Source organism: Dromaius novaehollandiae, chromosome 12 (assembly GCF_036370855.1).
Source record: "Dromaius novaehollandiae isolate bDroNov1 chromosome 12, bDroNov1.hap1, whole genome shotgun sequence".
Lineage (NCBI taxonomy): Eukaryota > Metazoa > Chordata > Aves > Casuariiformes > Dromaiidae > Dromaius > Dromaius novaehollandiae.
In genome coordinates, this window is record NC_088109.1 from 17,010,031 (window position 1) to 17,031,098 (window position 21,068).

General features: G+C 37.1%; 1 protein-coding gene across 11 annotated transcripts in view; it reads right to left on the bottom strand.

Annotated features, from left to right (window-relative positions):
* FHIT (fragile histidine triad diadenosine triphosphatase) overlaps window positions 1-21,068 on the bottom strand; it is a 728,666-nt gene that overhangs the window by 372,997 nt on the left and 334,601 nt on the right. The window contains exon 1 of one of the 11 annotated variants that reach the window (XM_064519113.1): window positions 14,247-14,309. The exons of the other annotated variants lie outside the window; for them this stretch is intronic. Coding sequence (XP_064375183.1) covers window positions 14,247-14,268 — 22 coding nt within the window. The 5' untranslated portion in view covers window positions 14,269-14,309. Of the gene's footprint in view, window positions 1-14,246; window positions 14,310-21,068 lie in introns of those variants that run through there. 11 annotated transcript variants of the gene reach the window in all.

A 21,068-nucleotide genomic window follows, 5' to 3' on the forward strand; every position in this document is an offset into this window, starting at 1 on the left:
TGCAAAACAAGTTACTTCAGTTTTTCACTTGCAGTCATTACATGTTCCTCACTTTTCTGTCTAATCTGTGGTCATGATTTGCAGAACTGCTCCTTTCTCAGAGTTGCAAATAAAGGAGGAGCTGAACTTTGTATATTATGAGGCTTCATAAAACAGAGCTCTGAAAAATCATATCCCAGATGGCTCAAAAACTGGGCTCCCTAAATTAGCTGATATTTATTCTCACTGTTCCTCAGCTCCACCTGCAGAAATGAGGATAAATACCATCACGTCATCTCCCAGTAGAGATAATGAGAACAGAAGTTCATTACATTTGTTAAGTTCATACATACAGTTGTGATGACCATCACAGGGAAGTCCACCAAGCAAATAATAGTATTGTTAGTCCACTGTACAGTGTATAAGAACTGGGGCCACATACCAAATAATACAGGGAAACCATGTTCTCAACAGCTGCTCATTACGCTAGCACCATTCTTTCTGCATACGGAATGAGACAGAGAGCCTAAAGACAAAATAGTATGTGATCATATAATTAGAGAAGGCATGTACACAAAGGAATCTAAAAAAAAAGCTGTACAAGTGATCTTATTTCTGGTATTTCCTAACTTCTGACTGACTTTGTAGTGTCACTTTTGTTCTAGGTTTTCTGCTTTTATAGAAATATATATTATACTGAGTTACCTTGGAGGAATGAGACTCCCCGTCCTTCGCAGATTTCATTAGTTGTGGTTGGGTTTCACACACTATGACAAGCTGTGTCCAGCAAATATGACCTGTTTATTTTTTGATAATAACAATAATAATAGCCACACTTTAAAAAGCCACTATTATTGAACTGATTCATAGGACCACAGATACACTTGCAGTGACTGTGTTAGAACAAGATTAGGTATAGCTGCAGTTATTATAACTGAAAGCTTTAAAAGTTGACATGAGAGTAAGAGGGATTCTAAGTTGTTGTCTTGGGGAAAAAGAAAAGATAGGATTGTCAATTTAAATAAAACATTCCTAAATAGAGGAGTGATTTCTGGTAAAAATGTAACACACAAATGTACTGTTAAGTATTGCTGATAAAGTATTTCATGTAAAGTAGAAATAATCATGGCAAGAAACGACAACAAGTCAAAAAAGCACAGACATGCTCAAGTGGATTGCAGCTGGCCCTGAGGGAAGGCATTTTGGTGAAGTGGCATGTGCTTTTCCAACATGTGCTGTCTATGGCTGCACAACCAACACAGCAAGGCAACGTTCCTATCTGACAGCAGGCTTGTTGCTCTTGATATGCTGTGCAGACAGCATTTTTTTATTTTTTTATTTTTTATTTAAGAAAAAAAGAGAGACTACCACTATAACAATTGTATTTTGGACCTCTTGTAAAAAGCTTCCCCATGGGAGTTACTTGAAAGAACAGAAATGGAGAAATAAAGGTAGGGGAAAGGAAACAGGAAAAAATTATATAGTGCATTTATGAATGACCTGTGAGAGTGAGAGGATAACTCCCAGGAACACCATATAATGCAGGAACAACATATAATTGCATTCAGGTTCAGTTCTAGAGAAATGTCTGTGGACATTCAGCAAGAATATGGGCTTCTAACATAAAAAAAAAAAAAAAAAAAAAAAAAATCTGTGCCAGAACATGGTGCCACAGCACCACAGGCTATTGCTGATGCAGGGAAATAGCAGCTTTGCTTCAGGAGAACAGTTGACTTTAGCCAAACATACAGATGAATTTAGTCCTAAATGGATTCCTGTGTATTTCCCTGAAGTAAGCCTACTTGTTCAAGTGTTCTGTAAAGTTCTTTAAATTAACGTAGCAGCAGTGCCATTATAGCTGTGGCAGCGTAAGGATAGGAAAATGGGAGGATTTGTAGGGAAAGGTACTATCTTTTATTAGATCAAATGATACAGCTGGGGAAAAAAAAAAAAGGCAAGCTTTCAGGCACACAAGTCCTTCACGGCTCTCTGTGTTTTCCAGCTATAACAGTCTTACAGAAGAAATTACTTCTTCCTTCCCTTCCTCATTCAAAATTGACTGCACTGTGGCACGTTCATGTGTCTACCTACGTAAACTTCTATTCTATCCCAGGCAAACAGTTTTAACAACAGCACACACGCAAGCAACTGCAGGTGCTCAGCGTTAGCCTGGACAACCCCCTCTAACGCAAACACACTAACAGGAAGGGCAGGCAGAGGGACAAGCAGGTGTCTAGCTAGTGGACACGTGCCGAGCTGGCACACAGCTACAGCAACTGCATGTAAAGTATACCCATAAAAAAATCTCCTCACCTACAAAGAACAGCTTTAAAACCCTGGTAGGCATTTTATTGTGGAGCTTTACTCAGAACAAACATTCGTTTAGCCTTGATTAACCACTTGAGGGTGAGTGTGCAAGGACCTACATAAAACATTACAAATGCAGTATTAACCAGTGTATTCTGGTGAAAAATCTTGGGAGAAGCATAGGTGAGGCTACAGTCCTATCAATATTTGTGCCTGTGGTTAAAGACAGCAGGACTATCAACTAGCTCTATCAAAATAAACTGTGCAAGTATTTGCAGCATTGGAGCTTTACAAAACATGTCAGGAGTCAGGTTTAGGAGCAGTCACATCCAAAGTCAATCTCGTTGCTGCTCCTGCAATGGAAGCATCGTGGAACTGACACTGGCTAGTATAAAACCAGGCTGCTACAGAATCAAAGATCTCTGGCTCTAAATATTATTATCATGTACAGAGAGGGTTTAACTAATACCACACACAAAAAATGCCCTGCTGACTCAACTCAGTGGCCCATCTAGTCCAGTATTTCATCTCATTTGTGGACATTCACAATTGAAGAGGTTAAATATGAAGATTGTCCGTTTTCTGTCGTCCACTCCCCTCATCTTCCCCCAACATCTGGAGCTGCTGAATTAAGAACATTAAAGGATACATCCCTGCCTATTTCCTTCAACTTCTCTTTATGAATCTGCTGTCCATGAACTTAAGCCCTTCTTTGAATCTGCTGGTGCTGTCTGCCTCCAAAGCCTCCTCTGGCAACAAATCCCCAAAATTCACTACTCGCTGTGAAAAGGACATTTTTTCCTAACTGCTTTAAACCAACCTCTTACGAGTTTTGTAAATCATCATATTCCCCTCAAGCCTTCTCCTCCTCAGAACAAAATGCCCCATCCTTTATAGCATCATTGCTAGGCAGCTCCTTTACCCTCTCGATCATTTCAGTCACCCTTCTCTGCAACTGCTCTATTTTAAATTTATTTTTATATTTTAAGAATTAAATAAGCACCAAGTTGGAAAAAAGCCTGTGAAACACTAAGATTAGAACACATCAGTATGTTAGCCTGCAATATCTGTACCACTGAAAACACATATTTTTTAAGTCTTCACATCTTCCCCACAGCCACCTAAGAAGGTTTTTGACAATATGAAGAGCAACGTGAATCTCAGCTTTGAGGTCAAAGGCCAAATACATTTGGAAACATCTCACCAGAAGTTGTCCCTGGAAACAGCAGAGAGAAATCAGAGGTGCTTTTTCTACTGTTGAACCTGTTCTTCAAGCAAATAATGAGTTTCTGTATGACAGTACTAAAAATACATATTTCACTCAGCACAGTTTGGCAAAATGTAAAGTTGCTGCCAACTCTCCCCCCGCCCCAATACACTATGGCTACTATGTAACATTGCCAAGCACAAGATCTCCTCTTGTAGCCCATTTCCACATATTTACAAAGCATATTCTTGAAGTAACAGCATAAGACTACGGTATTTTTTTAAACGCCAGATTTTCTCTCTCTCTCCATACATACATAGTATCAGCATCCTGAAGCATTACTGTGTTGAAATACGTAATTCCTGACAAGGGAACCTTCAGGTAGGAATTTATCTTTGGATTCTTCTGTCAGTGAGATAGGGTTTCTGTTTGTCCAGAGCAGACCACCACACATTGCCTGGATACAAGCTGCTGCTTAAGATAAGCTGACTGTAATTTCACTATACAGCAGTATATTGCTTGCCCTAGAATAACCTGACTTTATAGCAGCTGGATTTATGCTGATCTCTAATTGTCTGTCTTTAGACTGCTGCCTTTCCTCTCATTATTCTCATCCCGGGATCCTTGGCCTATCTACTCCTCATTTTGTGCTAAATATTCCTTATAAAGTCTTCATAAGCTTCCTGGCTTTCTTGTACAACTAGTATTTTCACCATGAAATAAAGTCTTGGACTATTCTATTCCTCACAGTCAAAAGCTTTCCAAATTTTAAAAGCTCATGCTATCGCATCTCATCTCCCTTCCTTTCAGCCAATAGGCATTTCAGTGGCTTCTCGGCATTTGAAACCTGTAGCCCCCTTCTCATCCCACAAGTTACTAGGACATTTTACAGTACATTTACAAGGAATAGGGGAAGACTTGTTTTTTCTGCAGTATCTCTTGTCCACTTTGATACTGCTCTCTAGTAAATGAAAGACATTTTCCTGGCACGTTGATTATAAATTGCCTTTCCATAAGGAGTGATCTACCTCTGCCTTTCAAATCCAGCAGCATAAAGTCATTCCTTCCTTCATGTGTGCAAAGGTCTGTATGTAGAAAGGTCAGAAGACAACAGGCATCTACTGTTCATCTACACCACTATTAAAGGAACTACATATAATATGCATATAATTTGCACCCATCTTTTTGGGGCAGGAATATCTTCTGTTATGTGTTTATGCTGTAATTAGTGTATTAGGGCTCCTGATTCTCAGGCTGGGCCCCTAGAAGCTAACATGAACACATACTATTTTTAAGCATGTGAAAAGGATCCAGCTTTTTGTAAAACGCTGTTAGTCTGTTGGCTTTATGTGCTAGTTATTAATTTGGCATCACGTTCCTCTTGTCCACTACACAAACAACAAAAAAAGGATCCCAAGAAGTCAACTGTAATTATACACAGAGCTATGGCTAGCAGCCACCATTCTTCAAAGAGTCAAAGCTATCTGGTATTTTAATTTATTCATTAACTTTCTTCTTGATGAGATACTGCAACCAGTATTTTCTGCACTTTGAAATGCAAAAACTTTGTATACAAATTTTAAAACATCTCTCTGGCTTCCAGAATATGCATGTGTCTGCTAAAGAAATTAACAGGTTTTGCTCATCTTTCAAAACAAATGTATTAATTTGTATTAAAATAGCTCTTTGAGGATGCCATTATCCTTCAAACCTAAAAAGGAGCAGTCTCTGTCTCAAAAAAAGTTACAACTTAATAAGTACATCCTTAAAAAACATGGGTGGGAAGTGAAACAATTATTCTACCTAGGTATATGGAGAAGCTGAGACACAGCGGCTTAGATTCATCCTAATTAGCGATCATGCTGTGTTAGGCTCTCTCTACCATCCATGGGGAAATCGGCACTTCTTCCACTGCATCATATCAGAGCCTAACTGAAATGTGAGTTCTTGGAACATCTACTGAGTGTGTTTAGTTTCACTACTGATACAACAGAGAAAATGAGGCCGGATGAGGCAAAAATCTTTTCATGGCCAAAGACAGTCTGCAGAAGACCTCAGACTTGACCTCATGTCTGGTAAGATTCAGTGCAGCTTTTAATCAGAAGAATATTCCTATTTTACATTTTGATTCAAAGCCTACTGAATTCAACAGACAGACTCCTATGATCAACAGACATGGGATCTTCTAGTGAAAAAAACAAAACCACATGCAGTTCCGCTTTCATATGATGAATACAACTATAAAAAGCAGTGCCTTTAAATATCTTAAGATTTAATGATAGTACAGTATAATTAATCACAAAACTACAGAACTATGATTCTATCTATATGATTACTTTAAAAAACATTTATATGAAGTGAAAAATCTTAAGGGGGCAAAACCTACATACATGTATGTAGCTACTAAGGTACATACGTTTTTAAAAATATAAAACAGACTCTTTTTTAATCTATACAAATAAAAGCACAACATGGACAATAAAAAACACATTAGATTGTTTTACAGACTTAAATAGAAGATTCAAATGGCACCTCCTGTAACTTATTTCAAAGCAAAAACTCATACCAACACAAAACTTCCGTATATGGATAACAAACTAAAACAATGGTAGTATGTATTGATACGAAAAATGAACTGACTTCATCCCATATTTAGGCTCCTAAAAATACGGAGAAAATCTAGAAGAACTAGGTAACTATAACTCCTATATTTTTGTTAGGATCAAAGAGAGAGATCAGAAGGTATGGCAAACAACCGCATTATCAGGCTGATTTAGAAAAAGTAGTTGCAACTTACACAGTTCACACAAACTTCAAGAGGTTTTCTAAGTTTTGCGGTTTAAAAATAAACTCAAAGCAATCCCTTTAGGAAATGTTAAGATGGATTTAAACATCATTACAGAGACTTTGACACTTTGCCCTCCAATGATCCAAATTACAGAAACAGGACTATGTACATAATGATGTAATTACATGCAGTCATGAACAGTTTAATTACTGTATGCCTGAGCAAGTTCTTTTTTTTTTTTTTTTTTTTTTTTTTAATATTTGAGGGCACTGTTGGACTTCTCTTACTTCTATACCTGACCGATGTTAAGTATATCAATACTATAGTCCTAGATTACAATGTTAGCGTATAGAAATTAATTCCCTTCAGACGGAGTACAACACTCAATCAGGAGTAAGGCAAGCACACTTCAGTGGATTTGGATGTCACTAATAGGCATTAAATGATACTGAGCATTTTTTCTTCCTAGAACATATTGGCTCTGGTCAGCCAGAAATACGAAAGGTGTTCATTAAAAATTAATATGCACCAAAATACTTCTGAAATTGTTATTGGATAATCAGCTGCATCTTTAGTGCCCAAGCGCTTCTTCAGGCCCTTCCTTAGCTCTTGCACCATTTTCCAAATCTTCAGGAATTAGTTGAAGTTGCTTTCCTCCTTTTGGTAACTCCAAGAACAAAACAAGCAGAAAATTCTGAGATAGTATGCAATACACTTTGTTCCCTAAGCCAAGGCATTTTACAGAAAACATCTGACATGCTTCTAAACATCAGTTTTGAGACACATTGATGCAATGCTCTAATCATTTACACTAAAGAATTATGTGTATGATTCAATGTAAGGCTCCATCCAGCATTTGGTAAAGGCTCTGCTGGCAAGCTAAGAGGTGTTTAAAGTGTTCATTCATAAAAGATCATATTTTGGATCACACTATTCAAGTCAGGCAATAACAGTTCCTCCTGTAATTCGTCTGCACTTCAGGGGTCACATCTGATCTATATATGAACTTCAAGAATTTTTTTTTAAAACCTTCTCATTAGTGCTTATACTGGAATAGCCAAACTCAGTGAGAAATATGTTCCATAAAATTGCCTAAAGTACATGAGACATCAAGGAATTAACCGTATGACATTGCAAAGCTAGAAGGGGGCAACTAAACAGGTCGTCCTTCATTGTGAAGGCCAGCAGGGATTGTGTATGAGAAAGGGAAACCAAAAGCAGGTCTTCAAGTTTCCATGTAAAAGAAAACAGGCACATGCCTTAATACATTTGTGCTCTCATACTCTGCTCTAAAAAGATACCATCTCAAATGTTGTTCCTCCTACGTATTTTGCAGCACTGCAAAACAGTTAATTTAAATTTCCAGGATGCATAGCCCATTAACTAATTAAAATTCACAATCATGTTTCATACATTAAAAATACACCTTAGCGCATCTAATCCTAAAACTTCACACAAATACGTTAAAAATCTACAAGGGCAATGGGACTTCTGCATTTCCACCTACACACAGTTTTAAAATCTACTACTTTTGGCAGTGAACTGTCTCATAAAAGAGATGGGCATTTGCATCCATATCCCTCCCCCTATCATATGAATCCAACAGGCTTGACACAGTAGCTATCTCAAGTCCTACATCTGCAAGCAGGGAGGAAACAAAGTGAAGACACGCAGTGAAACAGAGATGGAGAGCAGGTAGAGGACAATTTAAACCCTAACCCAATAAGAATCTTTTTGTTTGACTAAGTTTGGCTTTGCCTCAAGCCAATTCTCATTATTAAATGAAATCGATTCATCATTCCATAAGTGGGAATATGCACTGCCAAAAGAGAAAGCACCCAACTTTGCTGACTGCTAAATTGCCCACAAACTTTTAGAGAGGACAATTTTTCTTGAAAACAGCCATTAATTTGCTGTTCTTGATTAAAACAAAAACATACCTTATACATCCACTGCTAAAGCCATGTTTTTATTAATATTTGTAATGAAGGTAAAATATCTTCAAGACTGAAAGGAACTGTGAGACAATTTTTATTGCTTTGAGAAGCACCACAAAAAATTAAAATTCAGAAACATTCTTCAAGCTGGAATCACTTCAGGCTTGCACAATTAAGAGTACTTTGTGTTTGATAAGAGTCCTTTTTCCTCCATATCAGTTCTTTACATTCAACTAATACTTTAGCACTGCCCTGTCTAGTAATTACTTTTAAATGTAATTAAAACTACAGCAGTGCCTTGAAAACATATCCATGGTGGAGGAAAAAGCTGCTCAAAACTCAAACTATAATTTTAAAAAGAGGAGGACGACAGCAGCAAGGCAAATGATGGAACAACCATTATCACCCCCACGCGCACTAGTGGCACAAGTTATCTTTCAGCGTTCCACTTGGTAGTCTCAGCTCATTCACTGGAGTTACTGCAGGACATGGTGGAATAAACAGTGGGGCATCACATAGAAATACAGACTATAACTCATGTCAGCTCCACTAGGGTCTGCTATAAAAACATACTTTAAGACAACACTAATTGCAGAAAAAAACCTTATTTGCTTTAGTTTTTTTTTTTTTTTTCCTGAGGGTTCAGCTGTTTATCTCCCTGCAGATCCAAACATTTACTGTACTCCCCGAGAGTTCACTGTACTCTAGCAATTAAATTAATGGCTGCAGCAACAGCAAGAAATCCTTTAAACCCCTGTGGGCTTGTTCCTTTGATTAGACTAGATCAGTGAAGCTACAGCTATTTGCAGGCAGATTAGATAGGCTAGGTTTTTATTGCCATTTGCACTAGAGATTGAAAGGTCATGTTTGTTGACATCTTACCAAAACCCATCTGTGAAAGTTTACTTTAAAAGTTATGATTCAGGAATATTTTTAATATTTAAAGAGTACCATATGGATCTAAGAGTAAGAAGTGACCTAACCATACCCATACAAAGCAGAGTACTCCACTTTTCCAGGGAGCAACAGAACGTATCTAGACATCCACACATACATTTCCTCTTCTGTAAAAGCAAACTTTTAACAAATTACAAAACACAGAGCACTATTAATGTTAAGCTTTAAGGATGAATTATCAAGTAGTTCACACTCGGCATCTCCCTCTGATTTTGTTTTGGCTGAAAGAATGGATTCAAGAAGTGCTCCTATGTACTTAAAAAAAAAAGTGCCATGCTATTTTTAATTGTACCATCATTTTTTCAATAATGAAGAGCTAATACTTATAACAATAGTATCATAAGTAGTAATGAGTATCTCAGAACATCTTACAAGCATTGTTGTTTCTATTCTATTTGAGGTCAAATCACAATCATCCTGCTATCAGAAAATACCTGCACCGCCTTGTGAGAAAAGCACTGCAATTCTGGACTTCCCGAGACAAAGACAAGACAATATCTAAGTCACTGGCAAAGCTGGGAAGTGAATCCAGCTTTCTGAAGACCTTAACAATGAGACCATCTCTTTTTCAGATGATGTGCTTCTTTGCTGTGATACAACAGTTGCGCTTTTAAAGGCAATACACCTTAAGATCTACCCAACAAATAGCAAGATGACAATAGAACCTAAACAAAAATCTGTAAGAAGTGAGCTTCTCAAATTTGCACTGTAGGAAAACAGTAGTAGACTAATAGAATTTTGATAAACATGTGTTATGCTCCATATAGTCAACCAAAACTACACCTTCCTACCAATTCACTCCACAGGCATTGCAATTCACAGGCCCACCGAGTATTAACGTTCAAACTATTGAACCGTTGATTTGCTTTAATCCAAATACAAAAGTCAGTAACATTTTTCAAAAAAGACACAGTATAAAAAGAAAGTCCTGAGTATTTTGATACCAGATTATTTATATTAAAATATTTTACTTCTTTTAGATCTAAGTTCATATACAAAGCAATTAATCAAAATAGGTAATGTAAAAGATAAGATTATCATTCCCCAAATCAGATAGCAGTAACTTGATTCTAAGAAATAGGGCACATTTTAAAATCTTGTGAGTTTTCAATACTTGTTCATTATTAGAGTCAAATTTGTTCATACAAGTAAACAGAAGAACACAGCAAGTTTTGGTTTTATAAAACAAGTCAGTACTTTGTACTTTGTATCATGTGAGTTTCAAACCGACTACTACTGCACTGCCAATAGTACAACTGTCTCAAGAAAACAAAATCTTTAAGGAAACTCTTGTAAGAAGATAAAAAGAAATTACCATTTACTTTTTTCTTAGTGATATTAAAATAGGCCTCTCAAGCCGCTGTACTATAACCACTCACTGCTTGTGCAGCTAGAGATGAAGCATTGTCTCCAACTCTGCCCAAAAAAGCACTGCCCTCTACATGGAACTGTCTCCCCTAAGGAGATAAAAAGGTTTCTACATTTACTTTTGAAGCACGTGGCTTCACCTGCAATTTTCAGACTACTTGTCTGAAAGGTAAGGGAAAGATTAATGAAAATTAAAATGAAAAGATATTAAAGATAATTCAGTAATTTGTTTGTATATGTTTAATTTTAAAAAATAAAGTAAAACCAAAGTAGAATATGTAAGGGAATGGCCTGGAAAGAAGCCAGATCAGGGATGCATCAACCTCCTGAAACCAGGAATCAATCTGAGACCACAAGCTGTTCTATAAGGCCATACTATCTTGCCCCCGCCAAACGAACACCGTGAATGGTCAGCACTTAGCTTCAGGGACTAACCCTCAGATTGAAACTTGCATGTTAGTGCTTCAAGCAGTCACACCCCCACACCCTTCCTTGCGCGTGGATAGTAGGGAACATAAGGTTTTGAGGAATGTAATTCAGTTAATAATACAGATCAACTGTTATCAGCTTTCTAGAAATTGTATGTCTCAAAACCAAACGCCAGTAGTTCACGATTCGTACTTGATATTTTTCAAATATTTCTATGCCTCTACAGAAACGTGTTCTAAGTAAAAACAGAACACAACAAATCTGTGCTCCTTACTTTGCTTTTATGTTTTCCGATTTCTAAAACCACACCAAGCATTACACAGTTTTTTCAGTTCAGTATCTGTGCAGGAATCCACCAGGAACGAGGATGTGAGAAAAGTACCCGGCAACAAGAAATCTGGGTTGCAACTTACCTCCTAATAACACCACTCATTCATTTCTTCACACCTTGCAACATGACCTATACTTGATCACACATTTGTTTAAGAGTCTTATGGAAGGTGCTATTATTTCATATACAGGCAGTAACAACAAAAACATCTCCTGGACTTAATTTTTGTACTTCACAGCTCTGCATTCTAAAGGGAGAGAGGAAGCAGGAAGCCTACTAGATAAAGCTTCTGGCTTTGCAATTTGTTCTCAATTTTAACAATGACAAAGTGGAAGAAAACCTGGTTGGTTTTCTAAAGAACAGTTGTGCCCTACTAGAGAATAAAAATCTTTCCATTCAGCTGGAACCCTCTAACTCTTCCTAAAAATAACAAGTATAACTGCAAAGGAAAAATTAATTGATTCTCAACCAAAACAATCTTTGGTTCACAATAGACAGAAATGAGAAAATACAGCAACACTTTGCCATCTCTGCTTTTTATTTGTAATACTATCTTCATGAAACGCACTGTAAGAAAACAGAAAACTAAACCATTCAGTGAATTGATATAATCTAATAAACTACTGAAAAGTTGGATACATATCTAGGGCAACAGCAGTTTATTAGTTGCATGATCTGTACAGTTCTTTGCAGAAAGTTTCAGTTATCAAAACCAGATTTTCTCTGCCCTTCTGGGCCCTGGTTTCTCTCTCTCATTGTTGATTTTATAATACAAATCAGAATCAACTACAGATCAACATGCTGATCCACTTTTAGAGATAGTGAAGTATGAGAAAAAGTAACTTTTAAATGATTGGCAAGTCAGCCATACGTAATCCTACTAACTCAGAGTGACTGAGGAAATAAGGACCAGTAACTAGTTTAGAAAACATAAGCGATAGATGCATGACATAAATATGACATACAGAAGAGGGACAAAAATGTGTTCTTAAAACCATGTCCTGTGCTCCAGTAAAGAAGCATTACATCCCAGCAACGGCGCCTGAATGCATGCCGTTGGAAGACATCGTATTCCTTCCTCTGAGTTTCTGCATTAATCAAGTTTTAAATTTTGCCAGCTGTTCTTTCTTTCCTCAGTCTGGAGTGCAAGGCTTTATCCAAGGCTGCAAAGGAAGTTTTATACCAAGGAAAGTCCAATTTGCCACTGCTTTGCAGTGACACAGCTTCCTAGAAGATTCATCAGAAGTATGACACCTACCAGATGTTGCTTCTCTGTAGGAAGCATCTCCAATTGCCTAGCAGATATGCTTCCCTCCTTCACAAGGATTTTTCCCAAGACCCTGTTCCCCAATTTAATAGCAAAGGATGCTTCAGTTACATGCAAAGCCTAAAATCATGCCACCAAAGTGTTTAGGTGCCCAGTTCATCAACCTGTTGGGATCCTTTGCTATTATTAGGCTGAGGGGTAAATTTTCATGATGCTTTCTGTACCAGCTTAGCCCTGATTATATTTTTTAATGCTGTTTAGCCTAGAAGACCTTTTCAGATTTTATTATCACCAATAAGAACTTTCTTTTCACAGAAAACGTGAATGGCATTTGCATCCTGCACTCCTCCTGCTTAAGAATACCAGAAAATTACAGTGAAGTTTCACACAATTGATATTTCAATATACTGGCAAATAGACAGATGGGAATGAGGTAATACTCTGGAAAATTTGCAGTTAACGGCAATCAACAAATGGGTTATAAATTTAGATTACTAATTTTTCATGATTGAACTTGCTCAGTGAACTACTGCAGTATCAGCCAGAGAAACACTCTAGTAAGAGGAGTGATACATATACTTTGACTCGTCTGATTATAGTTTATTGTTTTAATCCATAATCTGGTTGTGGGGCTGGCTTTATTTAATAATGATCAAATGCATGCACAGAATCTACAATAACAGTCTGTGGACCTAGCCCATGGTGAAAGCACTTCCTAGGGAAAATACTACCAACGATATTAAATTCCCCATTGCTTAACCTCAGTTACATTTGTTAGATATTAAAATTGACTGTATAAAAGTAATGTAATAAAAATGTATATATCAAAACCCCATCACATTACTGTTTCGATGACAGAGTACAGTACACTGTTGACTCCAGCTTGGGGCACGGAGTCCAGCCCCTACCACATTACCTCGGCAAGTGGGTCACTGGCCATACTGCAGAAGTTTCCATTTCGGCCAGTAACTTTAGATACACTGTGGAAGGTGTCAGACAGCCGCGCAATATAGATTGAGACATGCACCCTAAAAAGTCTGTTTGCCTTAACAGCAAAACTAAGGAGTGGGCAACAGATCTAGTGGCAAACTACTACCAAAGAGAAGAATGGCTGAGTCACAGCATAAAAACAGAGTTTTTCAGGAAGGATGCACTGAGGAGCTAGCAATATGTAAACTGTCCTGAGCACAAGTCACAACTTGCTAAAACTCAGGAACAGCTAGAGGAGGAAGCATTTTTCACTGCTGTTGTCAGCAGATCAAGTGTGACCGGCATGCCCTGCTCCTGTCCCCCAACAAGGCCTCTCAGGATGCAGCAACTTACTCAGGGAAAGGCTGCAGAGAAACTATCAAGCCATCTCTGCTTGCAGAATACAGCAAGGAGAGGTCTGTATGATACCACAATGAAGTGACATTTTAGAAAGCAGATTCTTGAAAATACAAAGATTAAAGTACAGCACTACTGCTGACTGTGCATTCATTTCTAGTCCATGAATATCCCTTTGGGAATATTCTTTTCATATCATCTTTTATTTTCAATTTCAATGCAACAGTGTTACTAGCATACTAAAAGAGTTCATTCATTAGAATTTCCAAACTTTCTTACAATAGTATAATAGCAGCTTTTTCCCCATAAGTTTTTTATTTCTAAAATCGTATTTGTATATGTATACATACCTCCTCTTCCTTTCAGATTCATTAAAGTTCAGCACATGGACATTTTTATTCCAATATTGCCAACTGATGAACTCCCAGTGTGTTTAATTCCCCTCTCCTGACTAAACTCTCCTTGATACTCGTTTCACACAGAGGACCTGCGTATTTCATACACTCCTTCAAACATGTTAAAAACTGAGTGTTTTCTTTTTAAACCCTTGTATGTTTTGGATTCATAGAATGCCAAAATCCCAAAAGACATTAATGTTCAAATGAATAGGAATGGCTTTTTCATGTTAAAATTGCAGCAATTATCATATCCCATAAATTGCAGGAAAATCAACTGCTCTGAATAAACATTCACTTCATAAAGAAAGAAAGAGGTATCATATAGCATCTGCTTCATTTGATATTAGGGCATACAAAAGAAAAGTGTCATTAATAACACTAATAATAATGTGCATATTCTAAAAAAGGAAAAAAGAAAAAGTAAGACTGTTAACTGAATTTTAAGAAAAGCAGACAAATCAGGATTAAGTCTACCTTGTTACCATGAATAAGCCAAGTAAAAGAAATGTTCTGTAAAAGCAGACTGCTTTTTAGAATTCAAGATTTTAGAAACAAGGTCCCTTAGCTCTTAATTTCCCAAATGTTAAAGACTCTCAGGAATTTAAAAAATGCTTATTAAATCCTCTAACAGTACTTCTCTCCAGAATTCTCTATTATGTTTCAGTGGTGTCTTTAACCCTTAAATTTGAAATATACAAAGCACAACACACTACAAAAACATTCAAGATGGTACATCTTACACTCAGAAACTTATCCGATATTCAAAATTAATTCTCTCCACCTTGTCTTACTATTAATCACATTGTTCTTTTAAGGGTAGTATAACTTGCAACCATCATGACTAAGACAACCATGATAAAAGATCATAGCTACAGAAGGTTCAAATACAGAAAAGATTTATCAAGTCACGCAAGGCAATATCATTGGCTTCTTTGACAGTGGCATTCATTTTGACACCCATTGTGGCAGTATTTCTGACAAGGAAGTGTCTAAACCCAAACAGCATTCTCCAGCGCAATGACCGCTGAGGTGGAAGAAGCTACACATCAGAGATTAAGTTGAGTCAATATGCCAGATAGTCTCAAACCAGCACCAAATATAGATTTGTGCTGGCTTTATATGACCACACTGTGTAATCCAAAACCATAATTAGTTGATCAAATCACATGACAAGTTTGTTTATTCACCATCTGTCGTTAACTCTAGGTGGTCACCTTCTTCCAGAAAACAACTACGCCTGTATTCTTGCTTTCCCAGATGTTACAGTGATTTTTCCTATCTGTATCCTATCCATCAAAGCTGTGTAACAACCTGCTGGAAGCACACACAGCAATGTTGGACAAATATACCACAAAGCCTTTTCCTCTCTGCTGGGAGGCAACAATAGATTTAGCAGAATACAGCTTAATGATACTCAAATGTGCTCCTCCAGCTGGAAGGCTCAAAGACACACTCTGAGCATCATAAATTGTTCAGGAAAGCTGAACATCTTTGAGATTCTCATTTCTGGAATTGTGCTGTTCTGGATGCAAATGCTTTTCCAAAGTCTAGAAAATGCATTTCTTTTCCACTGATAGGCTTGAGGAAAGGTAAGGGAGAAAATGGCTACTGTGTAGGAGATTTCTTCTCCCCCCACCCCCGGCAGCCCAAATGGACAGAAATAAAGGATTTCCTTTCCTTGGAAAAAAAGTATTTACAGAAGTACATGAGGAAAGTGTTCTTACAGTCCCTCACGAAAAGATGCAACAGCAATTTGAGAACAGATGTTTATGGACATAAATGCTAAAAAGGAAGTGCACAAAAATTTGAACAGAAATTTGCCGTAGCAGAATAGCTGGGAAAGTCTGTCAGCAAAGGAGAGAGGTGAGAAACTTCCCTTTATGCCCTGAATCAGAAAAATTGGTTGGATGCATTCCTAAAAGTGGTATACCAAAACACTGTTTATAAAGAAAAATATTTCTGCATTTTCAGAATTACATTTTTGATAACTTTAAACCTGAAATATTTTTGTTAATACTTAAAATATCCTATTCTGCTCAAGAACAGAACAAACTTTTTGAATGAATACCAACAACGTTTGGGGAATTTTGCCTTATGGAAAATAACAACTTCAGTTTTATTTCTTAGTTTTATTCTGTTCTCAACAGGACACATGACTACAAAAAGGACAGTGTGATTTCTAGTCAACTGTATAAAGCAGCCTTGGACAGCCAGCTGATAAGATCATCCAACATCATTCCTAAGGTTTGTCTAGGATTTTTGCTAGTGTTATCTTAGTTCCTGATTCTTCCGGTCAGCAGATTTCTCTCTCCAGGTATTTTATTAGGCCCGTTTTCAAGTCCCACGTAAGTTAAGCTTTTCAGTCTTACCTCGGCAAACAGCCCTAAGGCGTATCAAAGGGCACATCTTTTAAGAATACATTGAACTAGCAAAAATAAGGAAGCAAGAGACGATACCAAAGGTAATATTCCATCAAACATTTTCATGCATCCATCTCCACAACCACAAGCAAACACATAAAACAAAAAAGATTATCAGTCAAACAACTGCAAATTTCTGCTTTGTGACAACAATATGGTTTGTTATAAGGAAACAACTGCAAATTTTGAAGGTAAGCATCCATTTGATTGGCAGAAATGTGACTTGAGTTTTGCTCGTTAGCTGTGTTTCTTCTTTAATAGGGTAGAAAGACCTAATTTAGATTAAAATTCACTATTTCTACTTGCAAAGTTCAACATAAATGAAAGGATTAGGCTTAAGACTTTTTAATATCAGTTCAATATATCAAAGGTAACTTTTATAGCAGGCAGCATTCTGGCACATCAAAGGGAAATGAAAAATTCCAGCCTTTTTTGTAATGTTTATCAATTTCTCAGTCTAACATGCTCCTTGGTAAATGCGCCTTGCTTGCGTTATTTGGAAACTTTCGTAATCCATACATTCCTTGATTAACATTCATTGACACAAAAAAGAGTACGTGGCATCCCAGTCACACCAACACTAGGTAACTTACCCTGCACTCCTTCAATGTTCTCTCAGCTGCTAAAATACTTAAGCAAGGCAGCTAACCAAAACAGCTCTGAGAGCTACATTTTTGTCAGGTTATAATCAAAGTAGTGTAATCTAAATCCTTTTATTGAAGCTGCTACAGCAAGCAACTGGGGCGGGGGGGGGGGGGGGGGGGGGAGACGGGACAAACACTGAGGTGTTTCAAGTCCCAAATAACTTGTTCAGTGGGACTTGCACAAGTGTAAAGTTTGTCAGCATGTGCGTACTCCTTTGTAGGAACCAGAAGCATGAGGAAAGTTATAAAAGGTGGAATACAGGGTGAGGAAAAAGCTCACAACTCCAAACCACGGTTTATTAAGCTATGGCTTTTTTTCTACAGCCAGATGTATGCAAAATACTTTTAAGAGTTATTTACATTTTCCTTTTTTTAATCATATGACTGAGTGCAGATGATTATGAACATGTGATACAAGCACATACCTCTTAGTCCACTTGAAATTTTTAACATACTAAAAGTAACAAGCCCTTACCAAGAAATCAAGAAATACTCCTATGGCAAATTCCCTGACTCTTCTTAAAATCCCTGCCTGTTCTAGAATTTTGTATCTGAATAAACACATTGTTTAGAGAGGTCCAGTTGCATCTAAGCCATCTCCACCACACCTGGCACTGTTCCAATATTTGTATTCTCAAAGCTAGCTCACTTTCCTACCAGGTCTTTGGGAGAAACCCAGACTCCCTTTGGAGAACACAAAATTCACATATGCTACTCACACTACACATGAAACACAGCTCCAGCTTCATACTTTTCCTATCACTACGCAAGAAGCACATGCTTTAGTAATGCCCATATAATAAACAATAAAAATCTTTGCAAGGCAAGGCAGTGTGTGTCAGAGATATGAGAAATGTAAGGAAGCGTGCGATGTAGGTTCCCAATCATTTGTTATTTACTTGCTTTCATGGGTTTGAATGGGAGGGTTTCATTTCTTTGTGTTTTCATTTTTAACTTCAAGCACTCTTAATTGACTTCTAACAAAGTTTTTGTCTGCTAGAATATGAATTCAAATGGTCTCTACTAGTTTCTCATGTATACCTCATTAAATAAATTATAAACTCATTAAATAATGTATTTTTAATTTAAAATCAGAAATTATACAAATTATTAAGGCTCCAGCAGAGTCTTTTACAGGGTCACTGTGTGACACACAAATTACCTGCCAAACACCCTTACTTCCCACGTTATTTATTAGTGATACCACTGTGAAAGAGCTGGACAGAAAAGCAGCATAAAGTCAGCAGAGACGTGACTTCAGGGTTGCCATGGCAATTCGTCTGGGAGTGCTGGTCTATATGTACTCGGGTGTCAGGAAATTCTGTACTAAGTAAAGCCAGCAGATAAGGAGGTTAGTCTATTTTAGGCTAAAGAAGCTTGGAGAAAGAGCCTGCAGCCCACAGCCAAATTATGCAAGTGAAGTCAGCGTTACTGATGTTTTTTAATTTCTATAAGCATCTTACCGCTATGAATTATTGATGTATAAAACCAAAAGCACCATTCCACCCTCTTTCAACAAAAGCACTGAATGACAACTTCGGCCACTAGCTGAGTTGCATATGCTGAGCAAACACTGATCTGTTCAAAGTTATGGTGATACAGTGATCAGTTTCTAGTGCTAATGAAAGAAACGTAAAACTGAAATACAATTAAAAAACACTAACTTTAAAATTGCTTCCATGTAGAAAGTCTCCCTTCATATCTTACTGCAATTTTTCTCTCTGCCCTCAAAAACGGCCCCATCCTGTGTCACAATTCCAATTAGAGACACGCATTTAATTATTATGCATAAGAGTCTAGATCAGTAAGTGCTGTCTTGCACCTTACAAAGTTGTCCCTATATCAAATCTCTACTTTCTAAATAACTTAGAACATTTCTTTTAAAAGAACATCTAGAAAAAAATTTGCACACAAACACACTGAAAGAATGGCCTTTCAACAAGGACTAGCACTTCCTCACCAGGTTTCTGGCAGTCTGGTATCTCTAAAAAGACTTGGGCAATTTTATTTTGTTGACGAGCTTGTTTTCCTTTGAAAAAAAGGAGACGTATTAAACTGGAAGTATTTTGCAGGAATGTGTAGGTTTGAATGATGTTTTCTACAAGTGAAAGATTAAATGAATTCTTATGATAGGCTTGAAACATTTTGACTTTATCATGGTGGTTCATTTTATTTTAGCCCTTCTAGAAACTAAAATATGTTAAAGATGAATAACGTGGATACTTAATATGAAAGGGGAAATTCATCAACAGGAATTACTTTCCTACTACTGAAATTGTATTTTCTATATGATCCAAATATTCTATTTACATAATTCCCATTTAAATTTCTGTTGTGGGACATTTCAAAATGTGGACTTTTCATTCTGATATCAAATTGATTTTTTTCTTTTTCTTGTTTTTTTTTTTTAAAAGATCAGAACTTTCTATACAATAGTATTTCTACTTCCCTCCAAGACCTCTTCCTAAACTGAATTAACAGCATTCTATACTGATTTCATCAAGCTCTAAAGATATACCCTATTTTATAAATCAGGATATTTGCTCTTATAAGCATAAGTAAGCAAGAAGTGTCACTGGTGGCCTGCCTACTCTGCATAGGTGTAACTCTTTATGCAATAAGAGGGTATATATATGTGGGGGGGGGGGGCTTGTGTGTGTAAAATTGGTAAGTATTGTTCAAGATATTCAGCTTCCTCTTGTTTTGAAAACAAATCAAGTTAAGTTGAAAAACTGGACTGAAAAGTGGTTCAAAGCACTTTACAAAGAAACCCATGGCATGTCGAACACACTGCTATCAACAGCATTACTGAAAAACCCAGAACAGAAGAGGCATCAAAAATGAAATTTCTGCATGTCTGCTGGAAGGAGGTAAAACATACAATCATGACCATGAAATGGGTACAATTTTCTTTCATGTATTTCGCTTCTCTGTTCAAGTAGCACAAGTTTCAGCTTATTTCTTCTTCCTCCTATAATATTGCATCTGCTTGATACGGCATTTAACAAACGCCTGTCTGATCCACTAAGTGGCATAACGCCCTTTTCAGATCTATGCCTTTTGGAACATAATGTTTCCAGCCTAATTACAAAATTCGTAGGAGATCCTGATACTAGCCAGGGCAATAAAGTCACGGCTAATAGAAATGGCTTCTCTATTTATTTTCAGAAAGAGTCAATAATTAAAGCCTGGAGCTTACCCACGTCTCTGAGCAGCTGTAATAACCAAAGGAAAGATCATTTTGTTGGAAGCAGCCTGGTGAGATAGGCGTTCTAACAATAGGCAGAAAAAAGAAGTGGGCATGGTAGTCCTATTTTCAGCTTTTAATTCATATTTCTCTTGTGGAAAGGTCAGGCATGGGCAACAGCATGCAACTCTTTAATGAACAAAGCCCTTAGTGTTTTCTCAGCTTTCTTTCTACTCCAATGTGTGAAGCATGATCTTACTTTTAACTACATCAAATCTAAAACATACCAATGCTGTTTTCCAAAAGTGTCTTTCTCAATTTCTTCCCCAAAGTTGCTCAGAACCACCAGTATGAATTATATCGTGGTTAAAAATTTCACAATTATTTATACCATACACAAAGCTGCTTAGTACATATTCCTAAAAGAAAATGAAATTTCACCTTCCAGACAGACACAGATACATCACCGTAAGTTATATTATATTTAATAGTGTACACTAGTTAAAAGTCTAAACTCACTTGG